This window comes from Oryza brachyantha, chromosome 3 (assembly GCF_000231095.2).
Source record: "Oryza brachyantha chromosome 3, ObraRS2, whole genome shotgun sequence".
In the NCBI taxonomy this organism is placed as follows: domain Eukaryota; kingdom Viridiplantae; phylum Streptophyta; class Magnoliopsida; order Poales; family Poaceae; genus Oryza; species Oryza brachyantha.
The window spans coordinates 29,242,183-29,267,503 of NC_023165.2; the positions used below are offsets into that span (position 1 = coordinate 29,242,183).

Below are 25,321 nucleotides of genomic sequence, written 5' to 3' on the forward strand. Positions count from 1 at the left end.
AAAAAAAATCAAGTTAGTAAAAATTCCTAAGCCTGAATTTCCTTTTTCCTCTGTGGAAACTGTTAAGTTGCTCAACTTGAACAAGCACCTGACATGAAAAATACATGTTGGTCTATCAGAAATTCAGAATACTTGCCATGAACTACTGGCAGGTTCATCTATCAGAAATTCATAATACTTGCAATACAGTAGAAATTTGCACCCAGGTTTCCCTTACAGTCGAGGGCGGGGTTACCGCACCGTGGGCAATAACAGCGGTTACCGTGCGGCGAACCGTATAAAATTTATTACAAAATAATTACTTTTTAAATTTCTTTGAATTTACCGTAGTTACTATAGATTGCACTGCAGGATATGCCTCAGCAGCTCTCCCGCCGTCTTCTCTTGTGCAGTCGGCAGCGTCCTCACGTCCGACTCTCCGGCGACCGGCCGCCGGCATTACACAAGACATGCTGGCTAGACAGCACGGGCTTGCATATAGGCCACGATGGGCTGGGCTAACTTGTTATTGGCTTTTTTAATACTCTCTATTTTTTTAAGATGATGTTGATTTTTGGTTCATTTTTAACCATTCGTCTTATTAAAAATTATATAATTAATTATTTTTATTGTTTGACTTATTACTAATAAATTTTAAGAATAATTTATAATTTTGTATGTTTGTAAAAAAATTAAATACGATGAATAGTCAAATATAAAATAAAAACGAGAGGGAATACTTTGTTTTGCATTTTGCTGAATTTTGTTGCAGACTTGCAGTTGGCCATCTGAGAGGGATTGGGATCTTTCGAGTGTTGAACAACACCGAGTTTTTTTTTTTTCTTTTCGTGCATAGGTGAACGGTTTTGTCGAGAGCAAACATATGCACTCCAAAATCTTTCAACCTGTGTAACGACAGTTCAATTGATCAATTCCTACCGGGAGAAAACGTTGCTGCAAAACGTAAATATAAACAGGCTTATAAATATAGTACTCGCGAGATCTCTGCACAAGGTTTTGGCAACCCGAAAAACTTGCAGGGTCATCTGACACCTACAAGAAGTGCCGTTCAATACTTCCAGTGCATATCAAGAACTCAAGAAGCTTCATGAAACAACTTGACGAACAGGGATAATATGTTGGATCGTTGATCAATCACAAATACACTCTGCAGTCAATCAAAAATAGGAGGAATACACCATGAACCGCTTTTCCTATGCTGGAGAACAAACGAAATCAAACACATGACAGCTCACAAGAAAATAAAAAACATAGTGGAGCCTGGAGTCCTATCTGTTGTTCTTCATCTTGCAGTCTGTTGTCCTATCTGTTCTGTCAAGGTCTTGGATCGGCATCATCCTTGTAAACAGAGTTTATCTTGAGAAAGAGAAAGGGTAGGCATTGTACCACGGAGCACAATTAATAACGCATCACTTGCAACCTGGCAACGATCCTACAAGTAAGTCACAACTCATAGAGTCAGCATATAAGGATAGGAGATAGGATGAGTCGAAATCAATCGAGAAGCACGCGTTACAAACCATGATGACAACTTTCATCTGGTCCTGAATCAGCTACTTTAGGCACAGCAGTCTACCGATTGCAGATTGACGATGAAGAGCCTCTAGTTCCAGTTCTGGTTCCGGTTCTGGTTCTGGTTTTGGCAAACAAAAAAGAAAAGAAAAGAAAATTGTATATGGAGTGAGTAAATATAGATTACAGAATTCCATAGTAAGGTTTTTCAAAGACATAAGACAGTTGAAGAAAACTATGTATACTCAAACTATATGCAGTTGAGCTGTGAGTTTCCAGCGAAATATCAAGACAAGTACTGAGTTACTTTGCAAATTTGTGACTAAAGGAAGTCAATTAAGAGCATGATCCAAACTAGTATAATCACAGGAAGAGATTATCATATAGGAATGGCTACTGGATATATAACTAAATTCGTTTGTATGCGTTTAGATACCCAAATGCAATTCAAAAGTTTAAAGGGTTTAGGTGACACACCTGCACAAGTGAGTTATCAATGTGCATAGTACTCTATGTCTATATAATCCTATTAATGGCCGACTAGGGGTTCTACGCACCTCACTTGCAAACTTTTACCACCAAATCATACAAACTTAAGTCAAGAGTTGCCTTTTACGGCACACCAAATTGAGATCCTAGTTTTAGGGTTTTTTTTAGGGTACTCTCAGTGAGTCGTCTATTCTTTTGGATCTAACAGGGCTGATTTTATTATACTACACCAGTAGTATATGGAGTAGAAATTAAATAAGACCAAAATTGAAACTAAATATATAAATTTGTGTGTCATATATCACGTTAAAATAGATGAATTAAAAAATATATCTTATCAAAGTTCCAAAAAGAAAGAATCCGATTAGAGATAAAATTTTGGAAGTAAAAATAATAATAATAAAGTCTATGTGTAAATACAATTTAGAAAGTGCAGAAAAGAGTTTATGTACAAGTAAATGAGGATTCATATAAAATATAATTAGAAAAAATAACAAATAAAAAATATTATTGCCGTGCAATATGTGCGAGTCACCATGCTAGTTATTATTAGATGGAATGAAGAAACTGGAGGTTATATTACCTTTGTAGCAGGCATCTACGAATTTCACCTCGATGTCATCCAGATGTTGCTGCAGGCTGGGTGGAAGCAACTTTATACCCGGGCAGGAAGCAAATTTAAAAATTTTAAGAGACGAGTATGCTTGAGGCCCCTCTGGCAAGGATACCAGGCTTTTGCAATTATAAAGTTGGAGGTGTTGTAGTGACGGGACCTCTCCAAAGCAAGATTCCAGTGATTTCAAGCTCTTGCATGATTCTATACTTAATTTTTGAACAGCATCCAGCTTTCCTGAGAGGGACTGGAGACTTCCACACTCCCAAATTTCCAATGTCTTGATGGACGGAGGAAGATGGAGAACCTCCAGACGACTGCACCGCTGTATTTCTAGAGATTCCAGGCATGGAAGGACGCGATCGACGGCATCGCTGCTGGGCTCTGATACTAACGATGGCCGTGCCCCACTTTCCGCACTCACCAAGCTCGTCGACTCCCGCTGCTGACTGAATATGACGGATTCCAGGCCACCGCATCCCCTAATTAGTAATTGCTTGAGAGACGCTGGTAAGCGGGGGACCTCTACAAAAGATTCACAATCGGTTATCTCTAGGGACTCCAAACGTGGCAGGAGTTCACTTGGTGCTGGTGTAGATTGCTCACAAGCTTCCGTGTGTCCTGTCAGATTACTGCATCTACGAATACCTAACTTCCTCAAGGAAACCAAGTCTTGGAACACCTTTTCTGGCCAGTGGACAATTACATCGACTCCGTCAATTTTCAGATCTAGTAGCCGTACAAAACATGTCCACAGAGCCAGTGCAGTTGGGTGAGAGAATAAAAGGTTGCACCCCCTTAAGTATATAATTTCCAGGGGAGATTTATGATTCCATTTCTCCTTCTCATGCACCAGTTCACTCGAATTTTGTGTGTCCACCAATTCTGTCTTTGTGTCATCAGTTGATAATTCCAGAACGAGACTGGACAATGAAGTAATATATCTGCCAGCTGCCTGTAGGGATATTTGTTGGTTGCCTTCATATATATTTAACTCATTTAGCATTGGTGCTTCAGGTAGAGTACTCAACTGTGGGCACCACAAGATTACTAATTCGTCAAGCTGAGGAAATGTTACCTCCTTGCTCGGAGTTCCATCAACTGCCTCCCATCCATCAAAGATATCCAAACCATTTAATTCCATTGTCTTCAATGCTGGAAATGCAGAACGACACACAGTGCTAACTCCGCCAGACGAATCTGAAATTGCATTTGACGCTTTTGGCAATGCAGTTAGCATGCGACAAGATGTGATACGCAAATTTTCAACCCGAGGAAATACCAGCTCTTCTCCCTGTACCTCATTTATGTCCCACCATGTCTCAAAATTTGGCATATTCAACAATTTAAGCTCCTTCAATCTGTGAAATGTGATGGGTGTGCGTGTGTCATTGCTGAGCAAGCAATTTAAACCACCCAGTTCATCAAGGCAAAGAACTTCTAGAGCTGGTAGATGCCACAGTGGAGGAAGCTTCGCGAGATTGTTGCAAGAATATAACCGAAGATCCACCATGTGCTGCAGCTTAGTATTCATCCAAGCTGGACATATACTGCTCCCACAGCCGTCTATCGTCAGAACTTTGATCCCCTCGTGAGGCGTGAGACCTTCCAATACCTCTTTATGCTTATTACTTTGTGCCTCCTTGTACTCCTGATAAGTCCATCGTAATGTCAATTTGGTCAGTTTTTCCTTCTTTCCGAGATTTGCTGCTTTTGCAGATGCTCTTGTCACATTTTCTAGTTGTGTTAGATGTAGTTGACCACCAAGGTCCAACTGCCCCAGTTCGCTCAAATCACTGCAGCCAGAGCTAGCACTGGCTACAAAATATGTAAGCGTCTGTAGGCAAGTGAGGTGTCCGAGATCCGGAGGCATGCTTTTTAATCCGACACATCCGTCAGTGTACAGGTGACGGAGGGTGGTCATGTACTTCATTCCCTTTGGAAGTTGACAAAGATAGAAACAATCACAAAGGTTCAATGTTTGCAGATGATATAGGATGCTTATGTCTTCAGGAAGTGCTTCAATTTTAGTGTTTGAGAGATCGAGATACCTTAGGTGACGAAGATATTTTGGTTTCAGCAGTAAACCACCCTCAATCTTTAGTGCTCTCACTGACCTCTGCAAATCTCCATTTACAGATATGTCTTTTTCATATTGTCGGGAACATATCAATGTTTGGATACCTGGACATACTTTCTCCAGGGAAGCGTTCAGAGCATCTTCTGGTAAACAACTCGACAAAAATAAATGGCGAGCTGAATTAGGAAAATCCTCACTTTTACTAAATTTTCTAGATATAGCAACGCATTCTTTTCCCATGGAAGACTGTGCAACATCATGCATAAGGTCGTGGATCTTACAAGTAACCCTGGAGTCATTTATATCATGGAACTCGAATGGGATTCCTTTCACATCCTGAAAAAATGACCTTGACTCCAAATCCTTGAAAATTCTTTTACCAGTGATTTCAGGGCACTCTCCTTGATGCTCTGGGATAAAACCATTGGCCATCCATAACTGGATCAGCATTTCCACGTCAATCTCATAATCCTTGGGAAAAATAGCACAGAAAGCAAAGCACTGCCGCATATATGGTGGCAAGCAATTGAAACTGAGCTTGAGTATTGGTAAGATTCCATTTTCCTCACCACAAATTGTGCTGCTACTTAGTACAGCCTCCCATTCTTTCTTGGTGGTCTTCGTCCTCAGTGTAGAGCCCAATGCTGTTGCAGCTAATGGAGAACCAGAACATCTCTTGGCAATATCACCAACCATTTCGAGTAGCTCAGGACGTCTTTTTTCTTGTTCTGAACTGAAAGCACTTCTCTGAATAATTTCCTTTATGAACTTATCATTCAAGCTCTTGAGATCATAAGGTTTTTCAGTTGTAGCCATTAGTTGAGCAACTTCTTGATCACGAGTGGTTGTCAAAACTGAGCTACCGCTGGCACCATGTCGAAGGTAGGACTTGAGGGCTTCCCACTTACTAGCCTCACGGTTCCAGACATCATCCAATACGAGGAGATACCTATGCCCACTGACAACTTCTTTAAGTTCATTCTTCCCTTTGCCAGCTGCTTCAACTATGCTTTTAGCCAGCGAATCCACATCGAAGTTGTCAGAGACACACACCCACAGCAGCAACTGAAAATGCTTCTGGATTTCAGGGTCGTTGTAAATGAGCTGCGCCAAGGTGGTCTTACCCAACCCCCCCATTCCTACTATGGGAAGAACAGTGAGATCCCCATTGCTGGCTTGAGCAAGCAATCTATTGACAATCGCCTGCTTGTCTTCCTTTCTTGATTCAGCAGCAATGTCCTCATAAAGTTGGGAGATTTTAGAATCTGTCTTCCTCCATTTCATGGATGACATCGGCGGCTCGGGTCGGAATTCAAACCTAAAGGCATTCATCTCTGTGATTAGGACCTCAATTGCATTCAGAACCATCCTGAGCTTGTTGCCCATCCTGTAACGAAACACAATACGGTTGTGAGTAGGAATGAGCTTTATTACATCCATGCTGCCGAGCTTCTTGTACTGACCCTTGGCCTTGGCTCTGCGACGCAGTGCCTCGTACTCGAACTCGTCGAAGACATCGTTCGCCTGGTAGGCCACCTTCCGGAGCACCTCGAGCCATGCTTTCACCCCTTCCCTGTGCTTCGCCGCCTGCTCCTCGGCGTCGGCAATGACGTCGAGGATGGCCGGCAGCTTGCGTTTGAGGATCTCGTGCTGCTCCTCCATGCCCTCCATCACCTTGTACTGCTGCAGGAGGTAGCTGGAGGCCTTCTCCTTCACCATGGACAGCAGTGGGCCGACCACCATGGTGGCCATTAGCTCCGCCATCGCAGGACACAGGGAAGCACAGTTGCTGGGTGCGGTGGAGAAGACAAACAAGTCTCAAAGGCTGGCGCTTGACAAACGAGTCTCAGCAATATCGCCGTAGCCTCGCTCGCTCTGGTAGGAATGAGGGATTTGGGTGGTCTTGTGCTTCAGCAATGGTGATTGCAAGAAAGAGCCTTGCAATCACATTGATGCCTTTCTTTCTGAAAGGTGCCTTGTTGATGGGGCTTGGAACCGGACAATGGCAGCCGTGCAGGCGCTGCTCACGGCGAACAAAAGTAGCAGCTGACAACCCCACTGCAGCGTGGCCGTGGCTCAAGAGGTTGAGTGTTTCTGCATCAATGTATTTATTCCTAGTTTCCCAGCCCATCTTTCAGTAGTTTGATGTCCGATTGAAATCACGGGCCCTTTTTTTTTTTGACTAAGATAATAGTAAAGGCGTATAATCTCGGTAAAAGATGAACCCCTTGTAACTGAGCTGTTCGTTTGGGTAAAACTAGTTGACATCATCTGCACACTACCAACTTTAGATCGAAGCATCCATCTCGAAATAAAAAATTTTAGCAACCAATACCAGTTGTAGATTGAATCGACATTCTCCATTGAAATCAAATTGGAGAACAGAACAGAACAATCAGGTACGAAATCACCAACCTAACTCACGACCAAACCAGAGCAAGGAAGAGAGCAGCAGCACCCTCGCCTGAAGCTCCTCCGTTGGCGATGGCCAAGCCCGTCCCTCCGTGCTGCTGATGCCGCCGGAGATCGTCTTCGTCGCTGCGGCCGGCCTCCGGTCTCCGCCTTGTTGGGGGTGGGGGGGATAAAGATGGCAGCGCCGGCGCCGCCGTGAAGCTGGGGAGAGGCTGGAGTGGGCCGAGCCCATTTGGCCATCGGATTGGGCTAGAAACGGGTGTAGATTTCGTGTGTTTCGGCCCATCAAAGCGTGCTTTTGAGCCCAGCGTGTCAAAATTCGGTAATTTTGATTGCCTAAACCATACAGCTTGTAATAATAGTTCATTATACTAATTATCTATGAAAAAAATGTATCATACTTCTGGCTTTGCAAAAGGTTTGGATACTACAGCAAAACAATGGTTTTTCAGAAGCATGTGTACTAGTCTTCCATTTTCCCCCCAGGTGAGAAATTCGTTCCAGTAATTCCATTACAGCGCGTGTGATCATAACGTCAATTAGAGGGGATGAATGATCGATGGTTTGTTTTTATAACAATGAAGATAAATATACATAAAAAATAATATCAAATGATATAAATGTTCATCTAGTGTTACTAAAAACAAAATAGATCGCTCAAATAAACAAGTCTCAAAACAGTAAATAAACTCGGTGCTACAGTACCACTACACTAGAAAGCAACACCACCCCTCTAAACAAAAAAATGTCACTTCACCAATTTAAATCCGTTTGATGTGATACTCGAAACATAAGTTATAAACATAGCCCATGTTAAATTTTTCCCAACTTTAATCCGAACAAAATCCGACATAACTTCACTAAAATCTAGATTGATTAAAAACTAACCGATAGATGGCATGCAAAAACTAGACTTCAATATGAAACCAACAAAAAAAACTGCACTCAAACCTGACGGTTAGATCAAAATCAGGAAGAAATCTAAGATTCAAAACTCAAGTTGCATGAAACCCGAACTGAAAATGGAATTGACATCGAATTTCAACTCAATTCATGTTCCAAAAGTGCCTACAAAAGCACTCCATCGATTTTCTCTTCTGATTACTCTCTTGTCTCTGTCTCAACCTTTTATATCTTGAAGTAGAAAATGCCCATTAGCCCAACATGACCCAACTATATGGACGTGCAAGCCCATAATCCATTACAAACTGAACCACTGTCCCACACGCCGGTCAAATTTCATCATGTCCAAATACCACATACCGAATCGGCGTAGAACCTCTCTGTTCCATGTCATCCATCATATCAACTAGAGCATAATCATCCAGTGATATCTTGTAGCTAACTCTGACCTCGAAAACCCTGTCCTAGTCTCGATCCCCTAAAACTGGTTATGATCATCTCCTAGCTTCCTCTGTGTTTTGACTCCGGTGTGTTGTGTCCTACGTCGTTGATCAATTTTTATCGGACGGTTGTGATTAAATTATAGTACTAACAATATTACGTGTAATAGAAATGTGAAAGGGTAGTATTGTCCTATTTATTGTGATCTTTATTGCCAAAATATAAAATTACAAAATACTACTAATCAAGTAATTAACAAAATATAAAAATATTATTTTAAATCAATGAATGAGATTAGTTCTACTGGTAATACCAGTAAAATGCACCGGAGAGGGACAAAGAAAACATATTCCGAGTTCTTCCCAACTTAATCCACTTTAGTCCAAACAATGATCTATATTTTGCCAATTATTCATCGTACATAATTAATATCACACGTGATCTTACGCAAGAAAACGTTGCATATCAAAGCAGCATCTTGAAACAAACTTGTCAAAAAACAACGGTAGTATGTTGTATTATTGATCAATCACAAACATCATCTGCAATCATGCATGTAGAGAAACACATCATGAAATGGAAGTGCTAGCTGCGTTTCTCTTATGCTGGAGCACAAACGAAATCGAACACATCAAAGTTCACAACATAACAAAAGAGGATGAAAAAAAATAGTGGAGCATGTCTGCTGTTCTTCAGCTTGCAGTCTGGGACCAGTATTCTGCTCAAAGTAGGCCTTGGATCGGCTTCGTCCTTGTAGTTGTAGCAGCTCACACCAACCAGGTGATCGGCTTTTTTCTGGAGTTTGTTTTGAGAAAGGGTAGGCAATACTACATTCTACCAGGAGACACAATTAATAACCTGGCAATGATCCTACAAGGAAGTCACACCACAAAGAGTCAGGGTAAGGATAGGAGGTAGCATTTCATTTGGAATTAATCATCAAGCACAGCTGACGTTACAAACCAGGATGGCAAAAGGCTCTTCGACACTCTGCTGATGTTGGTCTCTTGGCTGTTGTGGAAATGAGAGAAACGCAAGAATCTTCGATCAAAAAAGTCGATCATCAGTCCCCTGGTTCCTTGTCAGTTGTATCATTACAGCTGTTTCTTCACCTAGTTCCACTTTGTAACTAGGTTTCCAAGGGCTTGTATACTAGTTCATTCTTCTCTTAATGAAATTGGGCGGCCAGTCTTTGATCTTCCCGGCAAAAAAAAAAACCTCCATTTGATTCTGAATCTCCTACTTCAAGCACAGCAGCCTACCGATTGCAGATTGAGGAGAATTTGGTTCTGGCAAACAAAAAAAAAAGAAAATGCATATGTATTGGATAATATATATACTATAGCATTCCATAGTAAAGTTTTTCAAAGGCATAATAAGACAATTGAAGAAAACTACGTATACTCAAACTATATGCAAATGCAATGGAGCTGTGGGTTTAATTCCAGAGATATCAAGAGAAGTACTGCGCTAGTTAGTTTAAATTTAAGCAGCCATCCATATCAGACGCTTAAAGGGAAAAAATCATTAGTATTGATTGGTTCAAAGAACCAGGGGGAAAAATCACCAAGTGACTTCAATCAAACCAAATACTATTTTTTCCCGTAATAACTGCATGATTCATACTAGCTAGCATAGTCATAGGAAGAGATCATGATGTATTTAAAATTCCTCTGTAGTTACCAAAATGAAATATACAACTAAATTTCTTCGTATGTGTTTAGATACCAAAAATCCAATACAAAAGTTTAAAGGGTTTAGGTCACACAGATGCACAAATAATTGTACTCTATGAACATATAATCTTATTAATGGCTGACTAGGGGTTCTGAAAGGGATTGGGATCTTTCCAATATCAAGAACTCAAGAAGCTTCTTGAAACAACTTGACGAACACCAGGGATAATATGTTGGATCGTTGATCAATCACAAATACACTCTGCAGTCAATCAAAAATAGGACTACACCATGAACCATTTTTCCTATGCTGGAGCACAAACGAAATCAAACACATGACAGTTCACAAGAAAATGAAAAACATAGTGGAGCCTGGAGTCCTATCTGTTGTTCTTCATCTTGCAGTCTGGGACTGTGTTCTGTCAAGGTCTTGGATCGGCATCATCCTTGTAAACAAAGTTTATCTTGAGAAAGACAAAGGGTAGGCATTGCACCACGAAGCACAACTAATAACGCATCACTTGCAACCTGGCAACAATCCTACAAGGAAGTCACAACTCATAGAGTCAGCATATATAAGGATAGTAGATAGGATGAGTCGAAATCAATCGAGAAGCACGCGTTACAAACCATGATGACAACTTTTATCTGGTCTTGAATCAGCTACTTTAGGCACAGCAGTCTACCGATTGCAGATTGACGATGAAGAACCTCCGGTTCCGGTTCTGGTTCTGGCAAACGAAAAGGAAAAGAAAAGAAAAATGTATACGGGATGAGTAAATATAGATTACAGAATTCCATAGTAAGGTTTTTCAAAGACATAAGACAGTTGAAGAAAACTATGTATACTCAAACTATATGCAGTTGAGCTGTGAGTTTCCAGAGAAATGTCAAGACAAGTACTGAGTTACTTTGCAAATTTGTGACTAAAGGAAGTCAATTAAGAGCATGATCCAAACTAGTATAATCACAGGAAGAGATTATCATATAGGAATGGCTACTGGAGACATAACTAAATTCGTCTGTATGCGTTTAGATACCCAAATGCAATTCAAAAGTTTAAAGGGTTTAGGTAACACACCTGCACAAGTGAGTTATCAATGTGCATAGTACTCTATGTCTATATAATCTTATTAATGGCCGACTAGGGGTTCTACACACCTCACTTGCAAACTTTTACCACCAAATCATACATACTTAAGTCAAGAGTTTCCTTTTACGGCACACCAAATTGAGATCCTAGTTTTAGGACTTTTTTAGGTACTCTCAAATGATGGTGAGTCGTCCATTTTTTTGGATCTAACGGACCTGATTTTATTATACTACATCAATAGTATATAGAGTAGAAATTCTATAAGAGCAAAATTAGAAATAAAATATATAAATTTGTGTGTCATATATTATGTTAAAATAGATGAATTAAAAAATATATCTTACCAAAGTTTCAAAAAGAAAGAATCCGATTAGAAATAAAATTTTGGAATTAAAAATAATAAAAAAAGAGTGTATGTGTAAATACAATTTAGAAAACATCTAAAATTCCAGTTAAAAATAAGTAAAATTAATAGGAGTCAACATATTAATACAATTTAGAAGTATCTAAAATTTGTATTATAAATTAAATATTATGCAGAAAAGAGTTTATGTATAAATAAATGAGGTTTCATATTAAAATATAATTAGAAAAAATAAATTTAAATTAACAAATAAAAATATTTGCCGTGAAATATGTGCAAACCGCCATGGTAGTTATTATTAGAAGGAATGAAGAAAATGGAAGTTATATTACCTTCATAGCAGGTATCTAGTCTTTTCCCCTCGATGTCACCCAGATGTTGCTGCAGGCTAGGTGGAAGCAACTTTATACCAGCACAATAAGTAACTTCAAGAAATTTAAGAGACGAGTATGCTTGAGGCCACTCTGGCAAGGATACCAGGCTCTTGCAATTAAAAAGTTGGAGGTGTTGCAGCGACGGGAGCTCGACAAAGCAAGATTCCAGTGATTTCAAGCTCTCGCATGATCCTATACTTAATGAAGTGATTCCAGTGATGGCATCCAGCTTTCCTGAGAGGGGCTGGAGACTTCCACACTCCCAAATTTCCAATTTCTTGATGGACGGAGGAAGATGGAGAACCTCCAGACGACTGCACCGCTGTATTTGTAGATATTCCAGGCGTGGAAGGACGCGATCGACGGCATCGCTGCTGGCCTCTGACCTATCCGGCTGTGCACCACTTTCTGCACTCACCAAGCTCGTCGACTCCTGCTGCTGACTGATTATGACGGATTCTAGTACATCGCATTCCCTAATTAGTAATTGCTTGAGAGACGCTGGTAAGCGGGGGACCTCTACAAAAGATTCACAATCGGTTATCACTAGGGACTCCAAACGTGGCAGCAGTTCACTTGGTGCTGGTGTAGATTGCTCACAAGCTTCCGTGCGTCCTGTCAGATTACTGCATTGATGAATACCTAACTTCCTCAAGGAAACCAAGCCTTGGAACACCTTTTCTGGCCAGTGGACAATTACATCGACTTTGTGAATTTGCAGATCTAGGAGCCGTACAAAACATGTCCACAGAGCCAGTGCAGTTGGGTGAGAGAATAAAAGGTTGCACCCCCTTAAGTATATAATTTCCAGGGGAGATTTATGATTCCATTTCTCCTTCTCATGCACCACCAGTTCACTCGAATTTTGTGTGTCCACCAATTCTGTCTTTGTGTCATCAGTTGATAATTCCAGAACGAGACTGGACAATGAAATAATATATCTGCCAGCTGCCTGTAGGGATATTTGTTGGTTGCCTTCATATATATTTAACTCATTTAGCATTGGTGCTTCAGGTAGAGTACTCAACTGTGGGCACCACAAGATTACTAATTTGTCAAGCTGAGGAAACGTTACCTCCTTGCTCGGAGTTCCATCAACTGCCTCCCATCCATCAAAGATATCCAAACCATTTAATTCCATTGTCTTCAATGCTGACACACAGTGCTAACTCCGCCAGACGAATTTGAAATTGCATTTGACGCTTTTGGCAATGCAGTTAGCATGTGACAATATCTGATAAACAAATTTTTACCAGCTCTTCTCCTTGTACTTCATTTATGTCCCACCATGTCTCAAAAGTTGTCAAACTATACAAATGAAGCTCCTTCAATCTGTGAAATGTGATGGTTGTGTGTGCGTCATTGATGAACAAGCACTTTAAACCATCCAGTCCATCAAGGCATAGAACTTCTAGAGCTGGTAGATGCCACAATGGAGGAAGCTTCACGAGATTTATGCAACCATATAACCGAAGCTCCACCATGTGCTGCAGCTTATTCACCCATGCTGGACATGTACCGCTCCCACAGTTGTATATCCTCAGAACTTTGAGCCCTTCGTGAGGCGTGAGACCTTCCAATACCTCTTTATGCTTAGTATTTTGTGCCTCCTTGTACTTCTGATAAGTCCATCGTAATGTCAATTTGGTCAGTTTTTCCTTCTTTCCGAGATTCGCTGCTTTTGCAGATGCTTTTGTCACATTTTCTAGTTGTGTTAGATGTAGTTGACCACCAAGGTCCAACTGCCCCAGTTCGCTCAAATCACTGCAGCCAGAGCTAGCACTGGCTACAAAGCATGTAAGCGTCTGTAGGCAAGTGAGGTGTCCGAGATCCGGAGGCATGCTTTTTAATCCGACACATCCGTCAGTGTACAGGTGACGGAGGGCGGTCATGTACTTCATTCCCTTTGGAAGTCGACGAAGATAGAAACAATCACAAAGGTTCAATGTTTGCAGATGATATAGGATGCTTGTGTCTTCAGGAAGTGCTTTGATTTCACTTTCTGAGAGATCAAGATACCTTAGGTGACGAAGATATTTTGGTTTCAGGAATGAACCTCCCAGGATCTTTAGTGCTCGCACTGACCTCTGCAAATCTCCATTTATAGATATGCGTTCATCTTCTTGTGGGGAACATATCAATGTTTGGATACCTGGACATACTTTCTCCAGGGAAGCGTTCAGAGCATCTTCTGGTAAAAAACTCGACAAAAATAAATGGCGAGCTGAATTAGGAAAATCCTCACTTTTACTAAATTTTCTAGATATAGCAACGCATTCTTTTCCCATGGAAGACTGTGCAACATCATGCATAAGGTCGTGGATCTTACAAGTAACCCTGGAGTCATTTATATCATGGAACTCGAATGGGATTCCTTTCACATCCTGAAAAAATGACCTTGACTCCAAATCCTTGAAAATTCTTTTACCAGTGATTTCAGGGCACTCTCCTTGATGCTCTGGGATAAAACCATTGGCCATCCATAACTGGATCAGCATTTCCACGTCAATCTCATAATCCTTGGGAAAAATAGCACAGAAAGCAAAGCACTGCCGCATATATGGTGGCAAGCAATTGAAACTGAGCTTGAGTATTGGTAAGATTCCATTTTCCTCACCACAAATTGTGCTGCTACTTAGTACAGCCTCCCATTCTTTCTTGGTGGTCTTCGTCCTCAGTGTAGAGCCCAATGCTGTTGCAGCTAATGGAGAACCAGAACATCTCTTGGCAATATCACCAACCATTTCGAGTAGCTCAGGACGTCTTTTTTCTTGTTCTGAACTGAAAGCACTTCTCTGAATAATTTCCTTTATGAACTTATCATTCAAGCTCTTGAGATCATAAGGTTTTTCAGTTGTAGCCATTAGTTGAGCAACTTCTTGATCACGAGTGGTTGTCAAAACTGAGCTACCGCTGGCACCATGTCGAAGGTAGGACTTGAGGGCTTCCCACTTACTGGCCTCACGGTTCCAGACATCATCCAATACGAGGAGATACCTCTGCCCACTGACAACTTCTTTAAGTTCATTCTTCCCTTTGCCAGCTGCTTCAACTATGCTTTTAGCCAACAAATCCACATCGAAGTTGTCAGAGACACACACCCAGAGCAGCAACTGAAAATGCTTCTGGATTTTAGGGTCGTTGTAAATGAGCTGTGCCAATGTGGTCTTGCCCATCCCCCCCATTCCTACTATGGGCAGAACAGTGAGATCTCCATTGCTGGCTTGAGCAAGCAGTCTATTGACAATTGCCTGCTTGTCTTCCTTTCTTGATTCAGCAGCAATGTCCTCATAAAGTTGGGAGATTTTAGAATCTGTCTTCCTCCATTTCATGGATGACATCGGCGGCTCGGGTCGGAATTCAAACCTAAAGGCATTCATCTCTGTGATTAGGACCTCAATTGCACTCAGAACCATCCTGAGCTTGTTGCCCATCCTGTAACGAAACACAATACGGTTGTGAGTAGGAATGAGCTTTATTACATCCATGCTGCCGAGCTTCTTGTAGTGGCCCTTGGCCTTGGCTTTGCGACGCAGTGCCTCATACTTGAACTCGTCGAAGACATCATTTGCCTGGTAGGCCACCTTCCGGAGCGCCTCGAGCCATGCTTTCACCCCTTCTCTGTGTTTCGCCGCCTGCTCCTCGGCATCGGCGATGACGTCGAGGATGGCCGGCAGCTTGCGTTTGAGGATCTCGTTCTGCTCCTCCATGCCCTCCATCACCTTGTACTGCTGCAGGAGGTAGCTGGAGGCTTTCTCCTTCACCATGGACAGCAGTGGGCCGACCACCATGGTGGCCATTAGCTCCGCCATCGGAAGGAAACCCTAGAGCTAAGAACACGCTCGCCGGACAGTAGACAGAGGGAAGCACAGCAGCTGGGTGGAGAAGGCAAGGAGGATGAGCAGCAGTTTGTGTGGAAACTGGAAAGTGGATGCGTTTGATTCATTGCATCAACTACCAGTAAAATATAGGAGTAGTACATCTGTTTAATCAAACTTCATCTTTTAACTTCTCTCGTCTGTCCCGTTAATATTTTATTTTTAAACAATTGTTGCAATGGAGTCTAATAAAGTAAGAGAAAAATACATTTAAATTTAAAATGATAAGGCAAATACGTTAAGTTTGAAAAGCAGAAAATATTTTAATCTTTATGGCTTTGCATGACTACTTTATATGGTTTGCTAAACATGAATGCCTCTTTTGGATGGGGAAGTACTTCAAACAACTCAACGACGTTTGGGTCGCTCAAAGTAACTCACGTTAATACGTAGTCCTATGTATTTTAATAGTTGAATTGATCAGTCTTATTATTTAAAATATTTATATGATTGTTATTTATTTTATTGTTGTTGTATTTATTATTAAATATACTTTAGTAATAACTTATATTTATAAAAAAATTGAATGAGAGAATAATCATACATGTGACAAAAGATCAATAGAATTATTTATTAAATAGCAATTTTACATTCCTTAGGTACCGTAAGGTACCAAAATTTTTATGTAAGGTACTATTAGTTACCAAATTTTACACTAAAATTTTGATACCTTTTGTACCTTCTCAAGGAATATAAAATTACTCTTTATTAAAATAAGACCTGTTACTCCATCCGTCCCATATTAAAAGGGATTTTAACTTTTTGTTTATATTGTTTGACCACTAGTTTTATTTAAAAAAATTGAAAATATTATTTATTTTATTTATTATTTTCTTTATTATTAAAATTATTTTAATTATTACTTATAAATTTTTATATTTTCATTAAATTTTTGAATAAGATGAATAATTAAAAGTTATAAATGAATAGTCAAAATCTCATATAAACTGAAAAGACTAGTAGTAACGGTGAACAAAACCAGTATTATAACAGCTCTTTTCTTGAACTAAAAAATTAAAGAACGGTAACGGCTCAAAAATCAGGATTACTTTTGGACCGAATAAGTAATTTATTTAGACGGGTACGGGTTCACTGTGTCAACAGCCTGTAGACAGACAGGTAAAAAAAAAACAGCTGGTAGACAGCAGGGGTCTCGAGACATGTTGGGTTTTGATTATGTCAAATTGCATTATTTAAATTATCCATTTCTCCATTCTATGTACTATTTTTAGTATTTAAATGTTACATAATAATATAAATATTTTTATATTAATTCTTATTATTTTAATCATTTCAATAATTTCTAAGTCAATCATATTCTTGTACCATAAATCTAATTAGTTTAAAAATTAAAAATTAATCACTAAGATGATTGAAAAAAATATTTTAACATCTCTCGATCTATACTGAATAAACTAAAAAAAATTATATTCTAAAATAGATAGAAGTATAATTATTTAACTGGATGCCAATACCGAGATGCCGACTGGCGACTAGCCGGAAAATGCTCGCGTACGCGTATAGCATCGTTGCGACTACCCATAGTGCCGTACACCAACATTTTCAAGGAATCCACCAGCACTTTCCCTGTTCCCTCATGAGGCAGGGAGAATGCAAATTTGGCTTTCGTGGAACCGCGAGATGGACATTACATTACAGTGATGATTAGTAGTGCCAACTATATTCTAGTTGTAGGTTTATATACCCTAGTGGCATGATGTTTAATCTTTTGTGTATATATGGTGACCCCACTCATCACGGTTCTAGTAGAATTTGGCAGGATGTTGGCGCTTTGTGACTCAAAGCTACTATCTGTATGGGTGACCTTAATGACATTATGTGCTCCACTAAAAAATTTGGTTGTAATCCTCCTGGTCGTAATCACATTGCTATTTTCCGTCATCACATAAGAAATCTGGGGCTGTTTGACATGGGCTACAATGGTCTAGCTTACCCTCGGACGGTCGGACCAACAAAAGAAGAGGTAATGCCTGGCTAATGTTGATTGGTGCTCTAAGTTCCCTAATACTACTGTTTATCATCTTCCTTTAATTTACAGTGATCATGCTCCCATTTTAATTCTTCTGGATCCCTCCTTTAGAAAATCTATAAAATCTTTTAAATTTGAAAACTGGTGGCTTTTGGAGGAGGATTTCCATGACTTTGCTAAAAACACATGGACCAGTCTTGCAGGTAATTCCTTCAGTGTTAAATCTAAAATTCTAGGTTCCAAGCTGGTTAAATGGAGCAAGAAGAAGATGCCTCTGTCTCAGCAAATTGCTAGCACAGAAAAACTTATTCAAATTCAGAGCTCAACAGAGAGGCATAATCTTGTTGACAAAGAAAAAAAATGCTCTTTTTAAACATGATGCTCTAATGCAAAAAACTCTCAGATTAGCACAGACAGAGAGCTAAAAAAAACACTGGGTTCAAGGAGATAGGAACACCTTTCTCCAGCAAGCAGCCATCAAAAGAAGGAAAAACTGGATTTCTTCCATCATTTCTAATGATAGACTGCTTACCAATCCTGATGACATAGCTAATTCTGGAAAGATGGCAGAGCAAGTTCAATAGTATAGTCAATTACTAGCTCTAATTCATCTATAGTTAATCTAATAGTCAATTCATACAATAGTTAACTATAAAACATTAATACATGGTCTCACATGTCATACACATATTTTGTCTTGGAGTCCGTGTACAGCTGGCTACAAATTAGTAGCTAACCTCTCTTCTCTCTTCCCTCTTATCTCTTTAAAATATGCTTATAGCTAGCTTATAGCCTGCTATTGTACCTGCTCTCAACTGCATCCAGGGCCCAGGAAATGAAGGAATAGAGGTATATTTCTCTTCAGATATTCATGAACAACAAAATGGTAGATACTAGATACCAAAGAAACTAAAACATTCTTTTCAACAGAATTGAGGTGTTTCGAACAACATGAGGTTTCATACACTTCTCAAATTTTGGATGTAACCTCTTATAATCCGGAGGACCATCGAAAATAAAACAACAGCAGCAATCGAAATCCAGAGCTCTATGTATAAAAACATTCGAACCTTCATCCTAAACGAACCAGAGACGTATCTACGGATATTCAAGGACCTAAGGCAAATTTTTCTATGTACTAAAATTGTTCTTTACATCAAAACTGGATGTTATCTTGTTTTTCTCTAGGAGCAACACACTGCCATAGAGCTCTGAAGGATTCAATTTCTCTTGCATCTATTCCTATTGCACGAAGATTACGTGCATATTCCTGCATAATAAGAAAAGAAAAACAAAAACAAAAAAAAAGACATGTCAGCGGTGGTGAAGTACATCCATCATAACTCAGTACATTTATATCATGTTGGTCTTTATAACTAATATATTGGCTGCAATATTTATTGTCTTTGCCTTTTGGTTTCACCATTTTTTGTCTTTGCCTTTTGGTTTCACCATTTTTTGTCTTTGCCTTTTGGGTGTAAATTTTGCATCAAATCATTTTTTGTCTTTGCCTTTTGGTTTCACCAAAGGCCCAACTATTGCATATGCCTGGCTTATTCTAACCATGTCATTTTTGGCACGAAACAATTTCAGCTTGTAATCTGAGTGTTTTTATGTTGCACCTCCAATGTCGTTGACTTTTGGGATCTGACCTCTTGTGTTATTCAATTTCTTTTATGCAAATATACAAAATTATAAGTAATTCTTAAAGTTCCTTTGGTAATAAATCAAACCATAACAAAATAATTAATAAATATATACTATTTTTTGAACAAGCCGAATGGTTAAACGTAAACTAAAAGTCAGTGATGTCAAATAAGAAAAAGCGGAAGGAGTATATAATCTATCTTTTATAAGCAAAAAGGTAAGGGCGGATATAAAACCTGAATATCAAGAAATAGCTGCATGCAGATCTTGTCAGTATCAGAAATGATGTTATCTGAGGCATCAGTACTAGCTCCTACTCGTCTTTGTGCACCTTGACGTAGTCTTTGCAATGATGATTCAGTTTTCCTTGCCTTTATATTCAGTGAAGATGATTTAAGTCAATGATAAGAAGATACGAGTTTCCATAAGCAGTTAGGCATTCCTTACTTACCACAGTGACTACTTCAGATACCATGTCATAATAAATTGAAGTGATCTTATCTGTAGATCCACGCCGCAACTTTGTTTTATCATCTTCTGATAAATAGTGAATACGATCACCTTCAAGAAAAACCTACAGAAAACAGAGGAAAAGCACTTATGCACACAAGAAAATATGGGGAAAATATCCTGCAGCTTTTAGGCCTGCCACATGGCAAAACAATGGTGATAACAAACAGATAGTGAGTACTAAGTTATCCCTGAGGCCCTGACCCTTGAGGGTGATAACAGTCAGACTAATGAGTACTAAATTATCCTTGACGGTGATAACAATCAGACCAGTGAGTACTGAGTACTAGTAGATACAGACCATTATACTTAAAAATCAGCAAGAACCCATACTGGACACAGCGGACATAGACACTACCAGTTAAGTAGTTAAAACAGGATGTCCATTCACCTTAAGTGGATGCAAAATCCCAGATACATATGGAGAGTGCCTCACTGGAAGCTTATTGGTCATTCTATATGTCGCTGTTATTCCCTTCAGGTGCTTCAAGTCCTACAATCAACCAAAAACATAGTAAGACAATCAGAACAGATGGGCCATAACTAAAAATATTTCCTTACGTAACATAGGAGTGATGAACCAAAGATAAGGGTACTGCTTCTCTTCTGCTGACTTAGGTGCACTCACCTCATTAGACCTTTTAACTATGACCCCAACCATGACATTCATTATAACAGGCAACAACTCCTTTAAAGGCTCAACAGCCTGCAGTATACTTTGTTTCAAAAGAGTAAGTACTTCAGTTGGGCATGATGCTAGCAATTGGTTTACATGTTTGACAAATTGGCCTGATTCTGAAAGCTCCCCAACTACGGCGTTTGCATCATGCATTACCTGTGTATCAATGTATTTAACAGTTAAATGCAATTCACAAAATATGCCAAATGGCCCTAATCTTCTATGTTTCCAACATTGTACAATATCTATACTTCCACGGTGTAATAAGAAATATGAGAATCACGGGCCCAGATAATTGGTAAGATGTACTACAGAATAATCAATGTTGACTAGCCCTCAATCTGCAGCACATCAAAGAACCGGAACAATTCTTTCCAGTTTACACATGAAAAAATAGTTTAGCACCCAATCGCTGTGTCATAGTCAATATGCTAAACTGCTACCAGTTGCATATTTCCGAACTAACCAGTAAACACAGTATGCATGTTCCTGGATTACTGGTTGGGCTAGAAATGCAAGGTGTCAGCTTTGTGCCGCCCTCCTGAGCATTTGAAGTCTTAAACCTTTGCATGAATATCAAGTTATTGCTAATTTAACTTAGTATGTATGCAGCCATCTCAATTTCGATGGCCCAATGGCAATTTAACTGAGCAATACTATTTCAGTCTTATGCCACGAGGTTCACAATTAAGGACAAAAGGCAGTAGGTTGTGATGGCTGAAATGACACACTTAGCATTCAAGGAGGGTTGTAGACATGACGTACATAAATGAAATCCTCCACAGGTACAGATAATGCCCATTCAGCATCTGCAGGAGAACTTGAGCCCCCATCAGAAGCTTTTCGTGCAGCCAAACCAGAAGAAAGCCATGTTGTATACCTTATTATAGTGTAGAATAAAAAGGGTCAACCATGTGTTAAACCATAAAAAGGAGAGAAAGTTTCTCTAAAAAGTAAGGCAAAGAATCCTGTGGCAATTATACCTTGAAATAAGCTGCAAAGACAAGCGGAGGAACTTATCACAATGGGAGAAAACGAGAACATCGTCACTCCAGCATGCCTGCAAACTTTCTAAGAGCTTAACGCTTTGTTTCAACAACATTGTCTTTGGCTTCGCTTGATTCTCGTGCATTCCAACAGGAGTTATTGTGGTTGTAAGTGCAGAATCAAGACCACCAGCAATGTCCTGAAATCTTATGATTGAACCATTTTAAGTCAAGTTAGAAATGAAATTCTGAAGAGCACTTGACAACATAATAGTCTAAATATTTGTGCTTACTTTAATGTAAAGTAGACAGCAACATGCCACTGTCGCATGAAATCAGTGTAAGCAGGCTCAGAGCGGAACTTTGTTACAGCAGTCTTAGATGAACAGTAACCTGCAGGATAAAACATTCAATCAATCACAACTACCTATCTAATCTTTAAACCAATCTAATTGCTTTCCTTATTAGTCCTATATGACGGTTGTCCCACTTGTAGTATCAAATGGACAGATAGATACCATAGAATATTATTCTAGTAGGCTTACGTGGTCAAATACAAAACAACAACACATTGCAACATAATTAGGAATACCTTCCAGAAAATCAAGGAATCTTAAGCTTGCTTTGTAATTCTTAAGGAATTGTTTAGGTTTTCCAGGAGACGTGGCCCCAGGCTTTCCCTTCTGGATTGCCAAATGAACTTCTTTGAGTATTGAATTGGCCAGAAAATCAAAAACATGAAGCCCAGAGTTTGCTGCAAATCAACCAAGAGAAAAATAGATGATGTGTCAATCTCTAAGTACTTATGCAGCATTTAGTATTCAACTTCAAAATACTAAGCAATGATGGAACTTTTTAAATGAAAGACGTAAATCGCAATTACCTGATGAGGATATTTCCAAAATAAACTTGCAATCTTTTTCTACACATTGCATTATCTGCTCATAATCATCTTCTAGGTCATCAGAAGATACCCCAGAAACCACCCTTGCATAGTTTTGAGGAACAATTTTCTGGACCAACGGTGACACCACTGTTCCACGGAATATCTCTTCAGCTGAAGATGTGTTGTCAATAGCAGCATAGGCACGCAAACAATTGTATATTACTTTGTCATCACGATGTTCTAGGCCATCCACAAAGCAACGCTCTAAGCTACCATCAAGTAGTTTTGTAGCACCTTGGACCCTCTTCTCCATGTTCTCAATAAAAGGGAGATTCTGTACTGCCATAATGTAGCAGAATAAGAATCATAAATATAAGTTGCATTGATGTGTACATCGTAGCATCAGATAGAAATAAAACAAAAGCTGCCGATATGAAACCATATTGACACTTGGCAGTTTGCAAGTCCTATCTATTACACACGAGTAAACTTTTTTTTCTTAAAGTTATTAATCGAAATGCTACATTACATTGTAGCTTTATTGTGTATACTTCACTTTCAATGGTCAATGGTGACACCAAAATAAACCTTTCCTGAGAAACAACTAGATCCTTTTTTTTTTGTTCCTAATGGTTTTTTCAGCAAGAAAACAACGAATAGAGAAGGTAAGTGTAACTTAAAAGTGAAATGGACCAGTATCTATTGGTGAGTTGGTGTCACAAACCTGTGCATGACTGATGTAGAACTTGAGCCTATTCATCTCACTAGCAATTCTTTCCAAGAGAATGCTTTGTGTCTCCCTAACATCTGTCCCAGCCTCCACGTTTGGTGGTGTGGTGGTGTTCCCTGGGTAGCCCTTATCACCATTTGATGAATCAGATGGAGCAGTTGGCAGTTCCTTGATCAGTTTCTCAACCTGGAGGAACAAAAGGAACATGGATTTCAGAAGCCTTGACAATAACACCTTCAGATGATGGTTCATACAATTGGGTAGCATATATATAATTGTAAACCAGTGGAAAATAATCGTAAGATAGGCTTTTTTCTTTAGCATGGCAAAATTTAGCACTATGACAGGTTTAATCATGCCAATTTCGTCGTGCATATGCATCTACATTCATGGATAAAATGGTGCTCAGAGGTAGCATATGGATCGATCATCTGTGTGCAGGGATACAAAATGTTCACAGCAATGAATACATAGGCTCAAGGCTCCAACAACTTAGTGCAGGACATACGTAAGATCTATTACTGCATTTCAAATGGAAGTGCTAAACGTGGAACTTTTCTAGTTTGAGCTAGTGGTAAACTTTCACATGATTGATGAAAATGAACAACTGAGCATCGATGGAAATGACCAGAATGGTACAATTGCAGAAGGTCGATGGTTGACCTCTACACAGATCACACATGCAATCTCATATGTACCAATGCAAATATGATGGGAAAGTTTAGCTCATTAGGAATAAGCTACATTAGAGTTTTACCAGGAGCAGAGTACGATCAGACCTTAGAGACGACGTGGGAGGCGTCGAGCAGCAGCTCGAGAAGCTCCCGGGCGGCCGTGGCAGCCGCCCGCTGCTCGAGGCCAGCGCGGAGCGCGGCGAGCGCGGCGGCCGCGGCGGCGCGGAAGGAGGCGACCTTGTCCCTGAGCTCGGCGAGCGGCGGGCGCATGCGCGCGGCGGCGGCATCGACGCCCTTGAGGCGGGCGCTGAGGCCGACGAAGTCGGCGTAGTCGCGGTTGATGAGGCCGACGAGCTCGGCGCGGAGGGAGGCGAGGTGGGAGCGGAGCTCGGCGGCGAGGCTCTCGAGGGGCACGTAGGAGCGGAGGTCGGCGACGTAGGCGTCCGGGTCGAAGTCGGCGCGGAGGAAGGAGGCCGGCTTGAACCAGGGCGGGTGCGCCTCGATGGGCTCGCCGAAGAGGTCCGTCGGCTGCGGCGGTGGCGGCGGCGCCACGGCGAGATCCGCCATGGCTCTGGATCTGCGGCGCGGTGGGACTGGAGATCTGGCGGTCGCTGCGCTGCTTCTCTACTCGGGGAAGAGAGGAATGGGTGGAGGCTGAAGAAACTGACGGGAACGAGAGGGTGGCTCGCCCAGATAGATGGGCTCGCGCGCGCACGCTTTCTCTTCCGGCTTGGTTGGCCCACCATACTAATTGGGCCTTGATACTTCCTTCTCTTCGTGTGTATAGTGGGCTTGGACTATGGGCCGTATTTTGCTGCACACAGAGGGATGCGTGAGTTCTACTCCATTTCGATTCTCAGGCCCAGTTTGGAACGCGTGGGCTACCTAGCTCTACACGAAAGAGTCGTAACGGAAAATATCAAACGATATATTTATAAATTAATAATAAAATAAAAATAGTTATAAATAAAAAATTTTATGTACAAGATCCAAGTAATGTATAAACAAAGACTGAAAAATAAATTACAATGTAAAATCTCAAATTCAACTCTAAATTTAAGATTAAAAATTTAAATTTTGGTTACAAACATAAACATAAGAAAAAGACAAGGGTGCAAAACACACCAAAAAATTCCTTTTTATTTTCGAAACACATATGCTCATATATGCGTGCACCCGCATATATGAATGTACACACATTTATACCCTATTTCTATTTCTATTAGCACAACCAAGAGTTCTTGCGTTTTTTAACCCATCTCTAAGTTCAGTTAATAACATGGTTGAATTTGAATTCATTATTTTTACTTAGAATCCTAAAATTCGCCAATCGTGCAGCTGGATATGTAAATATCGTGGCGTTGCATTGGACAACGGCGCGTGT

At 40.2% G+C, this 25,321-nt stretch overlaps 2 protein-coding genes and 1 pseudogene across 4 annotated transcripts; all 3 read right to left on the reverse strand.

The window, feature by feature from the left end:
* Nucleotides 1-770: 770 nt before the first annotated feature.
* LOC102712709 (putative disease resistance protein RGA3) lies at nucleotides 771-7,094 on the reverse strand. 3 transcript variants are annotated; one of them, XM_015835197.2, is made up of 4 exons: nucleotides 6,158-6,328; nucleotides 2,585-6,081; nucleotides 1,521-1,633; nucleotides 771-1,432 (listed from the first exon to the last, which is right to left on the reverse strand). In XM_015835197.2, the coding sequence occupies exons 1-3, from the start codon at nucleotides 6,250-6,252 to the stop codon at nucleotides 1,554-1,556; spliced, it is 3,672 nt and encodes a 1,223-aa protein (XP_015690683.2). In that variant the 5' UTR covers nucleotides 6,253-6,328; the 3' UTR covers nucleotides 771-1,432; nucleotides 1,521-1,553. The 3 variants fall into 3 exon arrangements, with proteins under 3 accessions (XP_015690683.2, XP_006650894.2, XP_040377791.1); XM_006650831.3 differs by having other exon boundaries at nucleotides 2,585-7,094; XM_040521857.1 differs by lacking the exons at nucleotides 771-1,432; nucleotides 1,521-1,633 and having other exon boundaries at nucleotides 4,462-4,550; nucleotides 4,666-7,094.
* Nucleotides 7,095-10,045: 2,951 nt separating this feature from the next.
* LOC102713177 lies at nucleotides 10,046-15,769 on the reverse strand (annotated as a pseudogene).
* A 2,957-nt stretch (nucleotides 15,770-18,726) lies between these two features.
* LOC102706092 (conserved oligomeric Golgi complex subunit 2) lies at nucleotides 18,727-24,572 on the reverse strand. The gene is made up of 12 exons (XM_040521858.1): nucleotides 24,043-24,572; nucleotides 23,258-23,449; nucleotides 22,531-22,867; nucleotides 22,240-22,401; nucleotides 21,941-22,040; nucleotides 21,645-21,854; nucleotides 21,427-21,541; nucleotides 20,611-20,817; nucleotides 20,374-20,475; nucleotides 19,924-20,046; nucleotides 19,709-19,843; nucleotides 18,727-19,095 (listed from the first exon to the last, which is right to left on the reverse strand). Exons 1-12 carry the CDS (start codon nucleotides 24,502-24,504, stop codon nucleotides 18,982-18,984), a joined length of 2,259 nt encoding a protein of 752 aa, XP_040377792.1. The 5' UTR covers nucleotides 24,505-24,572; the 3' UTR covers nucleotides 18,727-18,981.
* Nucleotides 24,573-25,321: the final 749 nt, after the last annotated feature.

Coding starts and splice junctions, on each gene's coding strand:
- LOC102712709 (XM_006650831.3), bottom strand. CDS start 6,458: ATGGCGGAGCTAATGGCCACCATGGTGGTCGGCCCACTGCTGTCCATG. Junction 1,634..2,584: donor CGTAGATGCCTGCTACAAAG/GTAATATAACCT, acceptor TGCCAAAACCAG/AACCAGAACCGGAACCAGAA.
- LOC102706092 (XM_040521858.1), bottom strand. CDS start 24,504: ATGGCGGATCTCGCCGTGGCGCCGCCGCCACCGCCGCAGCCGACGGAC. Junction 23,450..24,042: donor CCTCCCACGTCGTCTCTAAG/GTCTGATCGTAC, acceptor TTGTTCCTCCAG/GTTGAGAAACTGATCAAGGA. Junction 21,542..21,644: donor TCTTTGCAGCTTATTTCAAG/GTATAATTGCCA, acceptor CACTATAATAAG/GTATACAACATGGCTTTCTT.